The 18,071-nt window shown below is 32.6% G+C and overlaps 1 protein-coding gene and 1 long non-coding RNA gene across 2 annotated transcripts; one reads left to right on the forward strand and one right to left on the reverse strand.

Annotated features, from left to right (window-relative positions):
* The first annotated feature begins 2,265 nt into the window (after positions 1-2,265).
* Positions 2,266-3,351, forward strand: LOC123886941 (putative disease resistance protein RGA3). Its single transcript, XM_045936207.1, has one exon. It carries the CDS (start codon positions 2,266-2,268, stop codon positions 3,349-3,351), a length of 1,086 nt encoding a protein of 361 aa, XP_045792163.1.
* Positions 3,352-9,780: 6,429 nt separating this feature from the next.
* Positions 9,781-10,843, reverse strand: LOC123885331. Its single transcript, XR_006801133.1, has 2 exons — positions 10,716-10,843; positions 9,781-10,354 (listed from the first exon to the last, which is right to left on the reverse strand). It is a non-coding gene; the product is annotated as an uncharacterized LOC123885331 (long non-coding RNA).
* Positions 10,844-18,071: the final 7,228 nt, after the last annotated feature.

Raw genomic sequence — 18,071 nt, forward strand, 5'->3', positions numbered from 1 at the left:
TTTTATATATCGTCTAATGAAGCAAAATCAAATTTCAAATATCACATTTTACCTCTTTTTCTTCTTATATATTCAATTTTTGTTCTCTCTAGCTATTCATATTCTTTCTCTCCTCTTAGTTTCGCTCTTTTTGAATTTTTTTTTTCTTCTTCTTCTTCTGCATATTTCTCTTTTACTACTAGTGCTAATTTCATTTTATTTAAATTATTCTCTATTGTTTGTTTCTTGAGTTCAATATGGTTTCCTTCTAGGATGCAACTACCACTACAAAAACACATCCCTTTTAGCCATGGTCAAAACCATAGCTAAAGGTGGTATTGACCGTGGCTAATAACTTTACCACGTTAATTTTAAGGGTGGTTATTCCCGGAGTTTTCAAAATTTAGCCACGATAATATCAAGCGTGGTAACAATTTTATAACTACGGTTATTTGTCAATTAGTCACGGTTAAACTGTGACAAAATAGTTGTTAGGAGGAGAATTAAGAAAATATAGCCACGGCTGAAACCGTAGCTAAATTACTTTTTTAATTGTCCCACTATTTTGCTACGGTTAAACTGTGGCTAATTGATAAATAACCGTAGTTACAAAATTGTTGCTACACTTTATATTGGTCATGGCAAAAATCAAAATTACCATGGTAAACTTTATTAGTCACGGTTGATCATACTTTTAGTTAGGTTTTGACTATATGGCTAATTAAATAGCACTTTTTTTTGAATAACTACTATAAGTTTCAGCCTAATTTCTTAAACAATGAATTATTTTCTCAAACAGTTTACAATTAGATGAGCATATAATGAAGTTCTGCTTCAGAATTCATCACAGTTTGAATAAATAGAGTTAAATAAAAGGCTCATATGAAAATTTTATAACTATCATCATATATTATTTTTGAATTTTTTATCTCTAATTATATAGTATATAACCATCATATATTTTTTTTAACAGCGCTGTATATTATATAACCATAATATATAGTGGAGACTCTCAATAGGCATAACAAATGCATTTCTCATTTATGCAGGAACCACCGATTAAAACATTATTTGTCTGGCAAAGATGGTTACATACTTCATTGTCATAAAAAGTTTTGCATTCACCAGGGAACAAAAGACAGCTTATCTCACATGCCTCAATCTGCACCCTTGCTTCTTCTGCAATTTAATTTTGAAATGAAACATTTTTTTTTTTTAATGATAACTAGTATTCCTAAAGCACTAATTAAGGAAATAAAAAAGTAAATTTGACATTAAAACAAGTACTTTTTATAGTTTAAAATGTAGAGTACACAAATTCAGTGGCGGAGCTAGCCCAAAAACATGGGGTGGGCCGCTATAAATATGTTTTTATCATATTTAGTTCCTTAATAACATTTGTTAATAAAATTCTAATATAAATGATTGAGTAGGAATTTATTTTTAAAATGTGTTAATTTCTGATTCATTGACAATATAAATTATAAATATTTAAATTTACATTTTATAAAAATCAAACTATAACTTTAAAGGTAGCTTACATTTTTTATTTTCAAATAAACAAAGTTATATATTAAAATTACTTTAATTTAGAGAAAAATGAAAATAGAGTGTTAGTAATTAAAACATAATTAACTTACGAGCAACTAAGAGAATAATGATAAAAAAGTGCATGCCAAAATGTATTTTCCTCTTCATTGTTACCAACTTTTTATTTTGTATCCTACGAATGTTTAAGTGGTTATTATGAGACATCAGAATTGCTATTTATATAGCCATTGAAATTAAACTTGAAATAATATTCCATCCATCAATCAACTTGTAAAGTCATCATGAGTTGGATGTTACCCCTTAATCAATGTTTTGAGAAGCCACAACTTGTAGCTTTAAAATGGAAGCAAGTTTACAATTATCCTAACACAAGTTTTAACATTGCACTTGTCACACTCTATAAAATTAATTGTAATTTCATTATTTTTTTGCCTCTTATAATTTATTATTAATTTTTTTTGATAAATTAAGAGCATCTAGATATCAAAGTAAAGATAGACAGACATCCCAAGATTGTTGGTACCCCTATCCTTCCTCGTCCTCCACCTATAGCTCATATTATTATTAAAAAAGAAAACAAAGAAATATATACAAGTTTGTATTTATCATTTAGCTGTGGTGCTTGATGCTGACAACAAACAAGACCAAAGTCATGCCCTACAAAACTGGGTAAGAAGGCTCAAAGATGTACTTATTCCTACAGATGACTTGCTAGATGAATTTGCTATTCAGGATATGATAAAATCAGATATCATTGGAAGAGAAGATGATAAAAGGAAGATTATAAGCTTGTTGCGACAACCACATGAAATTCAAAATGTCTCTTTGGTTGCTATTGTTGGGATTGGTGGTTTGGGAATGACAACTCTTGCTCAATTGGTATACAATGATGGTGAAATAAAAAAGTCTTTTGAAAAGAGTATGTGGGTATGTGTCTCTGATAACTTTGATGTCAAAACTATTGTGAAGAACATGTTGGAGTCACTAACCAAGAAAAAAATTGATGATACATTATCATTGGACACCTTGCAAAATATGCTTGGTGGAAATTTATCCAGTAAGAGATACTTGTTAGTCCTAGATGACATTTGGAACGATAGTTTTGAAAAGTGGGATAAATTGTGGACTTGCTTGATGTGTGGTGCTCAAGGAAGTAAGGTTATAGTGACTACTCGTAGTAGAACTGTGGCTCAAACCACGGGTGTATGTGTCCCCTATGCTTTGAATGGTTTGATTCTAGAAGACTCTTGGAGTTTATCAAAGAATATTGCATTTAGGGATGATACCACTGGAGTGAATCGAACTCTCGAATCAACCGGCAAGAAGATAGCAGAAAAGTGCAGAGGCGTTCCATTAGCAATTAGATCATTGGGAGGCATATTAAAGAATAAAAGAGAAGAAAATGAATGGGGTCATGTCTTGCGAGGTGACTTTTGGAAATTGTGCGAGGAAAAAGATAGCATCATGCCGGTCCTAAAATTGAGTTACCGAAACTTGTCACCTCAACAAAAACAGTGTTTTTCTTATTGCTCTTTATATCCTAATGATTGGGAATTTAAGAAGGGTGAGTTGATTCAAATGTGGATGACACATGGTTATCTTGAATGTTCAGTCGAAGGGCAATGCATGGAAGATGTTGGTAACCAATTTGTTAATATTTTCTTGATGAAATCATTCTTCCAAGATGCAAAATTGAATGAAGATGGTGATATAAACTGTTTTAAAATGCACGATTTAATGCACGATCTTGCAACACAAATAGCTGGAAATGATTGTTGTTACTCTAATTTATACTTGCAATTTTTTTATTCACTTATTTAGGCTTTCTCATTTGTAGTTTCAAGTTTAAGATAAATGTTGCAATTGTTATTTTAGCATGAAAACACTGATTAATCTAACAAATAGTGAAACTAACTCATAAATCTACTATTAATCTAACGATAAATAAGCCACAGGGATACTTTTCTTTTAGATCATCAACATAATCCTTTTTCAACATAATCTTTATTCTTTAGATCTAAATTATCATTTCATAGCTAACAACTGATTATTTTCTCTTAAAAATAAGCCCCAGGTCTACTTTTCTTTTAGAATGCTCGAAGGGTGTTTTGAATAAGCTACAACTTTGACAAACTATTGCGTGGACTATCCGGAACTCGCGAAATAATTGCTTTTTGGAAGGAACATTATTTTCTACTGAGTGTCTCATCGATAAGGTGAAATTTTATCTTGAAAATTGTTTCTAGATAAAAAACTTGGTACCTGATGTTCTTATACGAGTGGGTATGTGATGACGAATCGTCACACTCTCTAATCCATGCCTATTTTAGCAACATTAGATGCATTTTAATAGGTTTTTAGCAATAAATATAAGAGAAATCTAAACATAAGCTTGATTACTTGTTTTGCAAGAAAACAGGAAAAATTGCAGGAAATGGAGGATTTTCACTACGCTGGGGGCGTAGCCCATCACGCGCCGCGTGATGGAGCTCACAGGGAGCCAAGATTTTCACTCTGATCACGCGCGGCGTGATGCCTTACCACGCGCGGCGTGAAGCCTTGTTGAAGAAGAAGATTGCTCTCTGACTTGATCACGCGCCGCGTGATTCTGTTATCACGCGCGGCGTAGTTGATGGATCTGCAACCACGCGCGGCGTGATAGATCTGGCGCGCGGCGTGGTTGCCCTCTGTATATATAGTTTCTGCATAATTCTGTTTTCGGGTTGGAAAATTCTGCAAATTTGATCTACATTCTGGGTTTGGAACTTGAAGATTGGGATTCAAGACTCCAGAGGGTAGCTCCAAGCACATCGAGAGCATGGATTCACAAGCCATGACATTGAAGCTAGGACGCGAACCAAGGGCGATGAGGAGCTAAGCTTCCTTGGAGGTAGGATCTAGGATAGTCTAGAATGTAGATAGATCAGTTGTAATCTGCTATATGTGTAAGAATCTACTCTTTTCATAGTGTTGATTTAATGCAATTCGATGTTTAATGCTTTATAATCCTTCATTAGTGTTGTAATGATTTCGAGTTAAGTCACGTGCGAGAGTATTGATTTAATTTCTGAACTGAATTGCATTGAGCGCTCGAGTGTCTCCGGTCGAGAGATTGAGGCATAGAGTGTAGCGAACGATTGACGCGCGTTAATATCATTCGTTGTAGGTAGCTTCCGCCCGAGAGATCGGGGGAGTATCGACAACGAATAGAGTGGATTTTGACAAGAGATTGCGATTCACTAATTTGTCGATCTAGTTGTTAACACTTGAGTAGATTCCTATGATATAGTAGATTGTATGTGGTTTAGCTATAGACTAGGCGATTCCGATGATTCTACCTCGCTTTTCCATTATATCAAAGCACGTTTTCTAACAATTCATCACTCAACATACCCCCAATTTATGTGTATTTCTTGCATAATGTCTATGAGCACTATTCGACTAGTTTAATCACACAATCCCTGTGGATCGATATTTTTATTACTACGTGGTAATTCGTTCACTTGCGAAAATTATCCATCAAGTTTTTGGCGCCGTTGCCGGGGATTGTGATTGATTCAACAAGGCAATGGTGTTCATATTTTATGTGTTTTCCTTATTTTTCTGTTTTATATTTTTCTGTCGAGAACGTTCTACTTGTGTGTTTCCTTGTGCATGCGGAGAACAGGTCCAATTGAGCTGGATTTCGATCCTGAAATTGAGAAAGCAGCACGAGCAAATCGTGAAGTGGAAGGAAGACATGTTCGAATCATACAATCAAGAGGCACTTTTAACTAGTTGCAAGTTCAATAATGTGTTTCTACAAATCATTACCAAACAACTAGAAGCTCAATGTATGGTGCAAGCAACCTTTCAAAATAATCCTCATTTTAACACCTATAATCTTGGAGTGAAGAATCACATGAATTGTTCTTATGGAGCTAATCCAAATCAAGCATTTCCTCAAGATCAACATTTTGAAGATCACCTTGAATCTTTTGAAGATACTCTTATCTTAGCCATGAAGATGACTCAAGGCAATTTTGAGGTGATGAAGGCAAACCAAGAAGTGTCAAGCAAACGTCATGAAGCCTCCATCAAAAATCTCGAAAACCAAATGGGTCAACTAGCAAGGCAAGTATCTTCTCTACAAACTCAAAGTGGTTTTTGTGGAAACACCACGGATCCTTGTAATGAAAGTTGTAATTCCATTAATTTGAGGAGTAGAGAGGTTTCATCACCGGAAGTAGTGGAGAATCCTAAGAAGGATGAGAGTAAAAATGGTGTAGTTGAAAAGATGAGGGATGGTGTAGTTGAAGATAGAGAAGAAAAAAATAAAGAAGAAAAAGCTTATGAGGGTGAAGTTGACAAGAGAGTGGAGCATGAGTCTAGTGCCAAGAAAGGCGAGAAACCTCTTGTGAAGGACCCCAAGTTTCAAGTTCCTTCACCATATGCTAGAATGCCTTATCCTAGGATGAAGAGGGTCAAGAACCAAGACCTTGAAGTTTGTGGAGTGGTATCCGAATGTTTCAAAGTGGAAGTGCTAGAGGAAGTGGTAAAAGATGATAAAGAAGAAGAGTGGGATCATGAGATTGAAATTTTTCTTCAAAACTTGGATAACCCCCTAGAAGAGGAGAAAGAGCCAAAGGCGATAAAAAAGCCTCCGGAATTGAAAGAACTTCCTCCTAAATGGAAATATGTGTTTTTGGGTGGCGACTCTAAGAAACCCGTGATCATAAGTGATTTGCTCACTCCACTAGAAGAGAATGACTTGTTAAAAGAAGCGGAGAAAGTGAATGACGACCTAGGATGGGACTTGGATGGTGTGGTTCCTATCTATTGTTTGTACAAGGTGGGCAAAGAAGAAGAGCCCAATCCGGTTGTTAATCCTCAAAAGTCTTCCACTTCAACATTGAAAGCTTCGGTGAAGAAAGGTTCTAAGAAATCTTCATCACGGTCTAGTAAGAAGGAAAGAACCAATTTGAAGGCCAAATGGGAAGGTCTCAAGAGTGATTCGGGAAGCGTGAAATCATTACTATTTGATATTAATATTGCTCCTTTGAATGAAGAGAACAAGAGGAGCCGGGTTGAATCAAAGTTGAAGTATCCTCCCTAACTTGTGATGATGAAGCGTCAAGCTAATGACGAGAAAGAAGCGCTTCATGGGAGGCAACCCATGAGTTTACGGTCCTTTCTTCCCTTTCACTCTTATGCTACTTTATGAATAATAATTTGATGTTGCTTGGATTTGGCTGGATGTACTATTTTAACTTTGAATTTGAACTTTGTCTTGTTTGATTGTGGAATGGTTTTTACTTTTAGAGTTTGTTTCAATACTTTGGCATGTTCCTTCTAGTTACTTGAGTATCAATTGCATGATTTTCTCCGTGTGTGATATGTGAAACCTGCAGTACAATAGCTTGTTGCACTCATGTGATCAAGAGGCAAAGGAAGGGAACGCACACTTTTTGACCGGTTCTTTGATTCGACCCAACCGAGAGGTATTGAGCCAAACACTCCTTTTTCTTCTATGTGTGATATCCACTCATGTATTGTCTCTCGATTTTGCTTGTCATCTTTTTATTTGATTGGTACTTTTGTAGCACACACGAGGCATGTTCCTTGGTACCTTTGAGCCTTTCTATCCACCTTTACATATAATTATCCTTTGCTTAACCAATTTGAGCTGAAAAAGAAAATGTTATTTTGCACAACTTTAGGAAATTTTTGAAAAAAAAGGAATGACTTTCTTGGAGGTTAGGCACCTAATTAGTGGTTGATGCGCAATGCTCACCACTAAGTTTGGGGTTGCTCTTTGGAATTAGCAAACAATAAAGTTTGGGGTGAGGGTACTAGAGAACTTACAAAAAGTTTTGGTTGAAATTTTTTTTCAAAAGTTGCAAGGCAAAGAAGAAGAGAAAACAAAGAAAAACAAAAAAAAAAAAAGAAAAAGAAATGAATATTGAGAAAAAGAGAAAAGACATGTAAAAAGAAGTGATAGCCTTGAGTACAAAAGGAATTAACTTTACTTGTTGATTTGAAAAAAGTTCTCTAGTCCACTATATTTCAAAAGGGGTTTGGTGCATGAAAATGTTCTTTGACTAATAGGGGGATCTAACTCCAAGTTTTTCTACTACTTATCCCAAAAATATCACCATCCACCCTAGCCAAGCCACGTTATAACCCTAAAAGACCTCTAATGTGTGTGCACAAAGTGAACCGAATGAATTCTTAGACTACTTGCAAAATTATTGTTGACTTGCATTGATGTGTTGATTTGAGTGAATTACCCAAACTGAAGAGTGCATGTGAGTAGTGTGATGAAATCATAGAGCCGTGGTCGAAAAGTGTGAACTACTTGAAAATGTCTTGCGGGAACGATTGTGCAATTGAGCATTGTTTGCAGGTGGATCATTGATCATCAGGTGATTCTCACGTAGGTATGATTCGAGTGAATTTAAGGAAAATGCCAAGGTCTTGACACAAAAGCTTGAGGTAAAAGTTGTTTCCTTGAGGACAAGGAAAGGTTTAAGTTTGGGGTTGTGATGACGAATCGTCACACTCTCTAATCCATGCCTATTTTAGCAACATTAGATGCATTTTAATAGGTTTTTAGCAATAAATATAAGAGAAATCTAAACATAAGCTTGATTACTTGTTTTGCAAGAAAACAGGAAAAATTGCAGGAAATGGAGGATTTTCACTACGCTGGGGGCGTAGCCCATCACGCGCCGCGTGATGGAGCTCACAGGGAGCCAAGATTTTCACTCTGATCACGCGCGGCGTGATGCCTTACCACGCGCGGCGTGAAGCCTTGTTGAAGAAGAAGATTGCTCTCTGACTTGATCACGCGCCGCGTGATTCTGTTATCACGCGCGGCGTAGTTGATGGATCTGCAACCACGCGCGGCGTGATAGATCTGGCGCGCGGCGTGGTTGCCCTCTGTATATATAGTTTCTGCATAATTCTGTTTTCGGGTTGGAAAATTCTGCAAATTTGATCTACATTCTGGGTTTGGAACTTGAAGATTGGGATTCAAGACTCCAGAGGGTAGCTCCAAGCACATCGAGAGCATGGATTCACAAGCCATGACATTGAAGCTAGGACGCGAACCAAGGGCGATGAGGAGCTAAGCTTCCTTGGAGGTAGGATCTAGGATAGTCTAGAATGTAGATAGATCAGTTGTAATCTGCTATATGTGTAAGAATCTACTCTTTTCATAGTGTTGATTTAATGCAATTCGATGTTTAATGCTTTATAATCCTTCATTAGTGTTGTAATGATTTCGAGTTAAGTCACGTGCGAGAGTATTGATTTAATTTCTGAACTGAATTGCATTGAGCGCTCGAGTGTCTCCGGTCGAGAGATTGAGGCATAGAGTGTAGCGAACGATTGACGCGCGTTAATATCATTCGTTGTAGGTAGCTTCCGCCCGAGAGATCGGGGGAGTATCGACAACGAATAGAGTGGATTTTGACAAGAGATTGCGATTCACTAATTTGTCGATCTAGTTGTTAACACTTGAGTAGATTCCTATGATATAGTAGATTGTATGTGGTTTAGCTATAGACTAGGCGATTCCGATGATTCTACCTCGCTTTTCCATTATATCAAAGCACGTTTTCTAACAATTCATCACTCAACATACCCCCAATTTATGTGTATTTCTTGCATAATGTCTATGAGCACTATTCGACTAGTTTAATCACACAATCCCTGTGGATCGATATTTTTATTACTACGTGGTAATTCGTTCACTTGCGAAAATTATCCATCAGTATGCAACCTATCTTTTGATGAAATCGGTATAGTTTAGCAGGGGTGTGGAGTTGGGTCTCTGGGTGTGGAGTTGAGTCTCTTGAGATCAGTATATTTTATAAATGGGTTTGTTTTCTCTTGCTAAGAAGCTTAGAACTAATCTCTTTAGGTTCCTCTTGTCTATATAGACTAGAGACTAGAGATACCCCTTTTCAATTGTAATTAATTAGAGCATTCTTTTTTTTTTAATGGTAAATAATATTATATTATATATAGAAATGTGAAAAAAAATAAATTCAAAATACTAAAAATATATTCTGCCAACACCTAACAACATTTTGATATTTTTGTCAAAAAAATAAAACAACATTTTGATATTCAATAATTCTATAATATTCAGTATATCTCAATATGGTATCAACCCTTTATCTTTAATTTTTCTTTCTCTTCATCGAAAATCTTTTTTTTTTTGAAGAAGTTAAATTAGCCCACTCAAATTGGCGCCAGAGAGAACTCTTCATCGAAAATCTACAATAATTCAAAACCAAATCCCAGACTTTCTTCATTGCAAACTCTAGAGTTTTCTTCATCGCAAATTTGTGTCTTCTCCATCGTACTCCCCAAAACTGTTGAACCAAGAATCGAGAGAAGATGTACATACGGCAAAGATGGTGTCAAAGAAGAGATGTCATTGGTGTTTGAAAAAACGAACAGAGAAGAAGAAGAAGAAGAAGAAGAAGAAGAAGAAGAAGAAGAAGAAGAAGAAGAAGAAGAAGAAGAAGAAGAAGAAGAAGATGAGAGAATTGTTTAGGAATGCAAAGTTCAAATTTATTACATTTAATTAATTTTTATCCAAGGGTTATCATTGAATCCTCTCATCTCTTATTATAATAAGTCCTCTGGCCCTATCAATCGCATTTATTGTAACAATAGCATTTTCCATTTTTGCATCCACCACCCAATAAAAGTTTATTTGCTGCTTTGCACATATGGTAACAAGAAACATTGTGATATTCATCAATGCATGCATCTGTATATAGAATTGTTCTTATCGCACATGCCGCCTCAATCTGCACCACTGCTTCTTCTGCAATTTTCAAATGAAACAAAATATTTTTTAATTTAACCGGTATATTTAAACTTTGTAATAAAATTCTTATCTATATTTTATTGCTACACACATTATTGAATAGGAAATTATTTTTAAAATGTGGTGATTTATGATTCATTGACGGTATAAGTTATAAATCTTTATATTCACATTCTATAAAAATCAAACTCTAAATTTAAAGATATCTTGAATGTTTATTTTCAACCTAAAGTTAATTACATTTTCCATTAAAAAATAAAAAATAAATAAATAAAGAAAGTAAACAAACTTATGTATTAAAATTACTTTAATTAAGAGAAAAATGAAAATAGAGATATTAATTAAAATATAAACTTACGAGTAGCTAAGACAACAATGAGAAAATAGTACATGCTAAAAAGCATTTTTCTCTTCATTATTTGTGACTTTTATTTTGTCTCCTAAGCATGTATAAGTGTTTTTTTTTGTTTTATTTTTTACAAAAGCATATGTATAATTGGTTATAGAGCCATTGAAGTTAAACTTGAAATAATAACCATTAATCAATTTGAAAAGTCACCAATTTGAAATAAAATATTAAGTTTAACGTCAACAATTATGTGACCCCTTAACCAATGTTTTGGATATATACAATAGTCAATATCACTCCGCAATTAACCCACTTGAGTTGGTGCATTGGTATTGACTTTGGACCTGGGAATGTGCTCTTCTTGAGGTATGAAGTTTGATTCTCTCTGGCGCTAATTTGGATGGGCTAATTTAGCTTCTTAAAAAAAAAATACCACTCTGCAATTCAAGTTGGTTGTGACTTTTGAGAAGCCACAATTTGTAGTTTGAAATGGAAGCAAGTTTGCAATCATCCTAACACAATTTTAAAATGCCACTTGTTTTTCTATCGTAGCGCTATTAAATTTCTCCATACGAGTGTACTATAATTATTAATGTTTTTAGCTCATATGTTACACATGGTACATCTAATATGAACTTAAAAAAAATAAAAAAAATTGTTGGTGGATCTTTACAAATTTTAGTAAGATAGTGAAACTAACTCATAATCTTTGTGTTACTCTTTAAGGGATACTTAGATCTTCTTGTGGTGGTGTGTTACAAGTGTTAACTTTTGGTGTGCCTTCATGTAGTGTTTGTTTTTCCGTGGTTGTTATTAGGTGTTAGTGGGGTGTACTTTTGGTACCTCATTGTTTTTTAAAGGCTTAATTAGTTTATTGGTCCAATAAAGACATTTTAAGTTTCTCAATATTGGTCTTTTAAAGATAAAATGGTCTGAATTGATCCTTATTAATATCATTGTTTGCAACATATTGGCCATTTCCATCTATTTTTTCTAAAAAACATTAACTATTGATAGGTGGAATTGTGGTTGAATATGGTGAATCAACATACATTGTGGTACACCGTAGACTTTAATAATATTTTAACTTTTAACCATTTGATTTTTTGGACAAAAATAAAACAATTAAATCTTATTGATCTATTATATCTGATAATGAACCACTAACATTTAATATTTTTTCTGTTATTCTTCATCTTCCTCCATTCTTTTTCATCTTTACATCTTTCAAGAAACCTAAATAAAAATATTTAAAAACAAAACAAAAATCCAAGGTCCTAAGTTGTCCATCCATGAAAAAGCACCCAGGAACATTGGAGAACCAATCATAAAATTCAATTGAATTTGCATCTTGAGTTTTGTATTTGAGTTTTGATTTTCTAAGATTTGCTTTCTAGAATCGATTAACACATGATTTCCGTTCTTGGAATTTTCTGTAATTTTATTTCTTCTCACTTTCTTTCCATTCAACCAAACCGATCATTAACTTTCTTTGGTTAGACACTTACGCAAAGGAGACAAAATCTAAGTTGAAGATTTTTATTTTTAATACACTTTCTATAATTAGTTCATTCATTGATGCACGCCGCTGGTCCTCTTTTTAAGGGTTTTCTTAAAAAAAAAAAAAAAAACTAATAATATTTTAGGGAATTTTTTTTATTTAACCATTTTTTTAAATATCCAACGATAAAATGTTATATTATGCTGCCATTTCACTATTTCCTTAATTTTATTTAAATTTCAAGCAATGAGATGCATAATCCATATTTATTGCATGATTGATTTCATGATCTAATTCATGATTTATTTCATGAACATGAACTAGCAAACTTGAGCTAGCTTTATTTATATATTATATATTCCCTCATTTTCATATATAGTGGTAATTAAATTCAACAGATACATTGGCACACGTAATTGTTGCAGACCACTGCTCCAACCTTGATCCTTGCAAGTAATGTTACAATTTTCGTTTAGAATCGGGCCATAGCATGGAGGACTGATCACAGGACCTGATGTAGAACAGTCATCCAATGCTGCATTTTCCATAGGAGTACTTTATTAATCACTACATATTAAATTTATAATATAATACTAATTAATTATATTTTTCAACAGAAATCTTTTATTAATGGAGAAAGAGAACATAGTACAAGTGATAGTGAACCAACCAAGGGTCAATAAAGTATAGAATATAGATAAATAAAGCTATGGTTAGGGAGATCACCTTTTCGTTTCTTGTGATCGGATCTCTCATGTTTGGTACCGTGTTTCTAGGTGGTTAGGGACCGAGTTTGTGTCCCCCAATAGTATTATGCAAGTTTTTGAGAGTTTATTTGACTTAGGTGTAGGGTGTCAGGCTCAGTTAGATTTGATTCTAGTGTGCATGATGTTGTGTGGACTATTTTGACCTCGTTGGTGTTTTTGTTTCGTATCTTTTTTCTTATTTGTTGTTATGTACTTCTAATACTTATGATATGTACTCCGATCATAATTATTAGTGAGCCAGTGAAGTATTTTATAAAATTCACATTTTTATAGTCCGCCACCTCATCCACAATAGAATTAGTAAAATTCATACTTTTTTTAAAAAAATTAAATATTAGTGAGCTAGTGAAGTATTTTATGAGTCATGCATGCTAGTTAGTGTCCCTAAGACATTAGTTATGGGTTATGCTAACCATTTTTAAAATTCAGACATTTTTATATTTTTAAAAGCATAATTATATAAATTTTTAAATTATTTTGTTAGGGCACTAGCTAGCATTTTTTATATTTTTATTTATTCTGTAGGAAAAAAATATTTTCTTATTAATAAGTATATAAAATTTATAACACCATTGCTCTAACACTTAAATTTTTTTAATATATGTATTTAATCTGTTATCAATTTTTTTTGTGTATGTGAAAGTTATTTAACATTTTAAAAATTAAAAGGTAATTAAACATAAAAACATACAATTATATCTCAAAATATTATAGCAAAAAAAGGAGAGGATGACACTAACATATATAGACTTACCAGCTGCAGAGACAACAAAGAGGAAGAAGAACAACCAAAGAACTGTTTTCCTTTCCATTATGATATTTTCTTCTTCTTTGTTTCCTTAGAATATAATGAATATGTGATATCCTAATACCATGATGTTGTTATTTATAGAACCTTAATTTGAACTTGGAAGATCACTACTACTATTCCATTGCAACCACTGTGGCCCAAATTAAAATCAAAGTTTATTTTTTGTTCTACAGTGACATAAATTGATTTTAAATGAATTAATTTTGTAAACTTTGATTTCAATTAAAAATAAGTTGAATGTATAATAGTTTATATTGGAATACATTTACATGAAACTCTAGTGTAAAAAGTTGTTACCCTTCAATAATAGCTCATTTTTGGATCAATGCAATTATCATATTATGCTTTTAAAAAAAATCTATCAAAGTTTAATGAATGGTCACTATTTTAAAAAACTTTGTTCACAACCTAAATACATATAGATTCTCTCAGGTAACGGTCATGTAAGAATTTTTGTAACGGCTACATAACAGAAGCATACAATGTCCTGTCACTCAGTAAATGATCACATGACAATTTTTGTAACGAATGATCATTAAAAGAGTAATAATGTAATCTGTTACAAAGTTAAGAGATCAATTTAAAATTGAAAAGAAATTAAAAAGACAAATATGTTACCTATCATACTAAAAAAAAATCAATCAAGAGCATCATAAGACAGTGGCATTATTAATAAAAGAGCAATATTATTCATCCCTATAGAATTGTTTTAGGTAAATTAAGAGCATCATAAAACATCATAATAACTAGTAGACATCAGAGTGACATCTAGGACCACTAATCCTATGCTATGCCTCTTTAGAATATGTCCTTAAATTTTGTTTATGAAATGTAGATAAGATAACCAACCATTTTTTAGCCAGATACATATAAGATAAGGTTGAGATAAGGTTAGTAAAACAAAATAGCTTTATATCCCAATGTTCATACCACCTATAATATTTTAGTTTGCCACATTAAAGTCTAAAAATCTCCTTTTGTTAGACATAACCATGCTGCTAGACGTAATATATTTATAACTAATTTGTTTATTTTTACAAATGTCTAACTAGTTTCATAATTTGGTCCAATTGTATAATAATGATTTAAAAGAAGTACTATTAATAAGCTATGGGGATCAACCAACATCTGAAATAATAGATATTATGAAACTATTTCGCAAAAGTTGTCATAATTAAATGAATTTAATTTGTCTTCAAATACATATTTATTTTAAATTTCAATTTTTGTATGACCAAGAAAAGTAAAAGTAACTAAGATAATTAATGAGCTCAAATGGTTGAGTATTTTCAAAATTGATCTTGAAACCCGATGCCAGCTCAAATCATCGAAGAATGGCTTTAATTTATCGACCAAATATTTGTCACTGTGGCTTCCCTCAAGAAGAGGGTATCGTTCGTAATATACTCAGTGACGAATTCAGGATGTTGTGTCAGGGGGTGCAAATTTTTTAATTTCATTAATAAATTTTATAATAGATAGAAGATTACGAGTTTTTATGCGGTAATTTTTTCTTTCTTATTTTGCCGTTTATTTAAAATACTAAATTTTTAATTTTATCATTTTTTTTAGTTAAATAACTGAATTTACATAAAATATGATAACTTTAATTTTTTGTTAAATAGTTTAGTGACTAAATTTACACTTTAGGTGTGAAAAAGTGGAAAATTCAGAATTCAAACACCAACTTCAACAATAATATCTTTAGGTGACTAAATTTTTTCTTTGTTAGTTTTTTTTTCTCCTTCTTAGGATTGAATTTTGGACCTCCAACTCCTTAATCATTAGCTCAATCAGTTGAACTATCCCTCTAACCCAATTTTTCGGATATTGTCGTATTTTGCTTTGTTGCTTGTCTATCTTTTTTTTTTTGAATAGCAAACAGTTTATTAACCAACAATCAAGGCACAAGAAGGGCCAAGAGAGGGGAAGGAAAAATAAATACAAGTAGTAGATGTGGTCATCTAATTCTAACAAGAGACCAAACACCACCCCCACCTAAACAGAGAGGAAAAAACACCCATCCCAAAAAGCTAAACTTCAGAACACCTACACCTTAAGGATCATCAACTATTTATACAAATGTCCGGCTCCAAGCACCATTCATAGAAGAGGCAAGGGGAAATCTTCATTTTTCTTGTGTGTTTTATACTTCTTGTACTCCTCTTTCTTTCTGTAATTCTTGGTAACATTGTTAATTTTCTTATTCTTCTATATATTTGCCATTCATTTTTTTTTATCTCAACAACATAGGAAAGAGCATTAATTCATAAGAACATCGATTATTTCTTTTATTTAAATTGCAAGCACCGAGATACATAATCCATGCTAATTAATTTTCTTCTCAACAACATATAGGAAACAGCATTAATTCATGATTTATTATATTTATCTATCTATCTATATAGTGGTAAATTCAGCAGAAGAAACACATGCAATGCTGTGGAATACTGCAGACACCACCAAGGGGGTAACCTTCTTTATTGCAAGTTACACTACACACTTGGTGATCAAGGCATGGACCATCGAACGTATTACTCCTTATATAACAATCATATTTTCCTGCATTTTCCATAAGAAAGACAATACCTTCTTAATCAATTTTATAACACTCATTAATAAAACTCGTAAACAAAATATTGGTGTGAATGAAATATTTTATTTATTCCATCGCAAACAAATGTTTATTTTTATTTGAATGGCAAATATATAATATTTTTTTTTGACACTGAATGGCAAATATATAATATATAAATATAAAAACGAAACCAGTACACTCCATCAAAATCTAACGATCTCAATACATTAAATTTATATCACCATTACTCTAACACTTACATTTTTTTTTAAATATATATTTTATCAGTATTCAAGTAAAAAATCAATTACGCTAAATTTAAAGGTAGCTTGCATACATGTTTTGCTTCTGAAAAAAAAAGTATATTGTTGTAATAAAAAATAAATTATTACAATTTTGAAGGAAACATCCTAGATTATGGAAAAAAGAAGGAATGAAGGGGAATTATTCTTTTAATTATGGTTAGCTAGCTAGAAGAAGTATAGATAATGTCTTCTAAAAATTTCATTAATGCTTATACCTGCAGCAGAGACAACAAAGAGGAAGAAGAACAACCCAAGAAGTGTTTTCCTTTCCATTATGATCTTTTTCTTCTTTGTTTCCTTAAAATATATAATGAATATGTGATATCCCAATACTAATGATGTTGTTATTTATAGAGCCTTAATTTGGACTTGGCACAGCACTACTACTATATCCCATTGGAAACCAAGGTGGTTCCAAAATTAAAAATTTAAGTTTGAACAAATTGATTTTACTTTGAAGTAACTTGATTGCATATTTTATTGTAAATAAAATGTATAAACTGCACGCAACTGCAATGACTAATAGTCTCGAGATAATTGAGATTTATTTAAATTGTTGACATCTCTTAACAAATGTTTTTCGAACACATGAGTTTGTATCTCTTGAAATGTCTGCTCTTTGTTGGTTTTTTCCTTTCCTTTTTTGGTGGCTGCTTTGAGTGGTTTTCTTTCGGGTGTCTACTTAGTGTTTCTTTTGTAAGCATTTATTTTATTTTGGAGTATTTCTGGTAGTTTTCCTCTGTATTCTGAATGTTTTATGCGTTATATATTGCCATTAAAAAACACATCAGCCAAATATCGAACTCACGACCAAATGGTCAATGAACCAAAATATCTACTACTTATACCACATTATGTTGGTAAGTTTATATCACCAATGTTCATAAAATATTATGTTTAGTAAAAAAATTCCTAATCAAGTAAACAAATAATAATTACATGTTTCTTGATTAGGAATTTTTTCCATACGTATGAGCCATGATCCGTGACCACATGTTTAAGGGGACTAAGAACCTTACCCCTTAAACCAATTTATTATTAATGTTTCTTATGTTACTTATAATTTAAATAGAGAATGATATTTTTTTTTTTATTACAGGTCTGTTTTTAATATTTAAACCGAACCTTCAAATAGTCAGGATTGACCTTGGATTAGGGTGGAAATTAACCAAAGTCCCTATATTTTAAAATTACAGAAAATTTAAACTCGAAACTAAATCCAATCAACTCAAACTTTCTCAAACAAAATCGGGACAGGTTCGAACGATTATCCGCAAATATAAATTTGGTTGTCATGACTAAGTTTAGAAAGGTAATGCGCTAGAAAGGCTACTTGTCAAAATTTGAGTCTAAGTTTTAAGTCCAAAAACTTATGATCATATATAATACTTCTCCTGGTTTCC

The sequence above is a fragment of the Trifolium pratense genome, linkage group LG5 (assembly GCF_020283565.1).
Source record: "Trifolium pratense cultivar HEN17-A07 linkage group LG5, ARS_RC_1.1, whole genome shotgun sequence".
In the NCBI taxonomy this organism is placed as follows: Eukaryota; Viridiplantae; Streptophyta; class Magnoliopsida; order Fabales; family Fabaceae; genus Trifolium; species Trifolium pratense.

Coding starts and splice junctions, on each gene's coding strand:
- LOC123886941 (XM_045936207.1), top strand. CDS start 2,266: ATGATAAAATCAGATATCATTGGAAGAGAAGATGATAAAAGGAAGATT.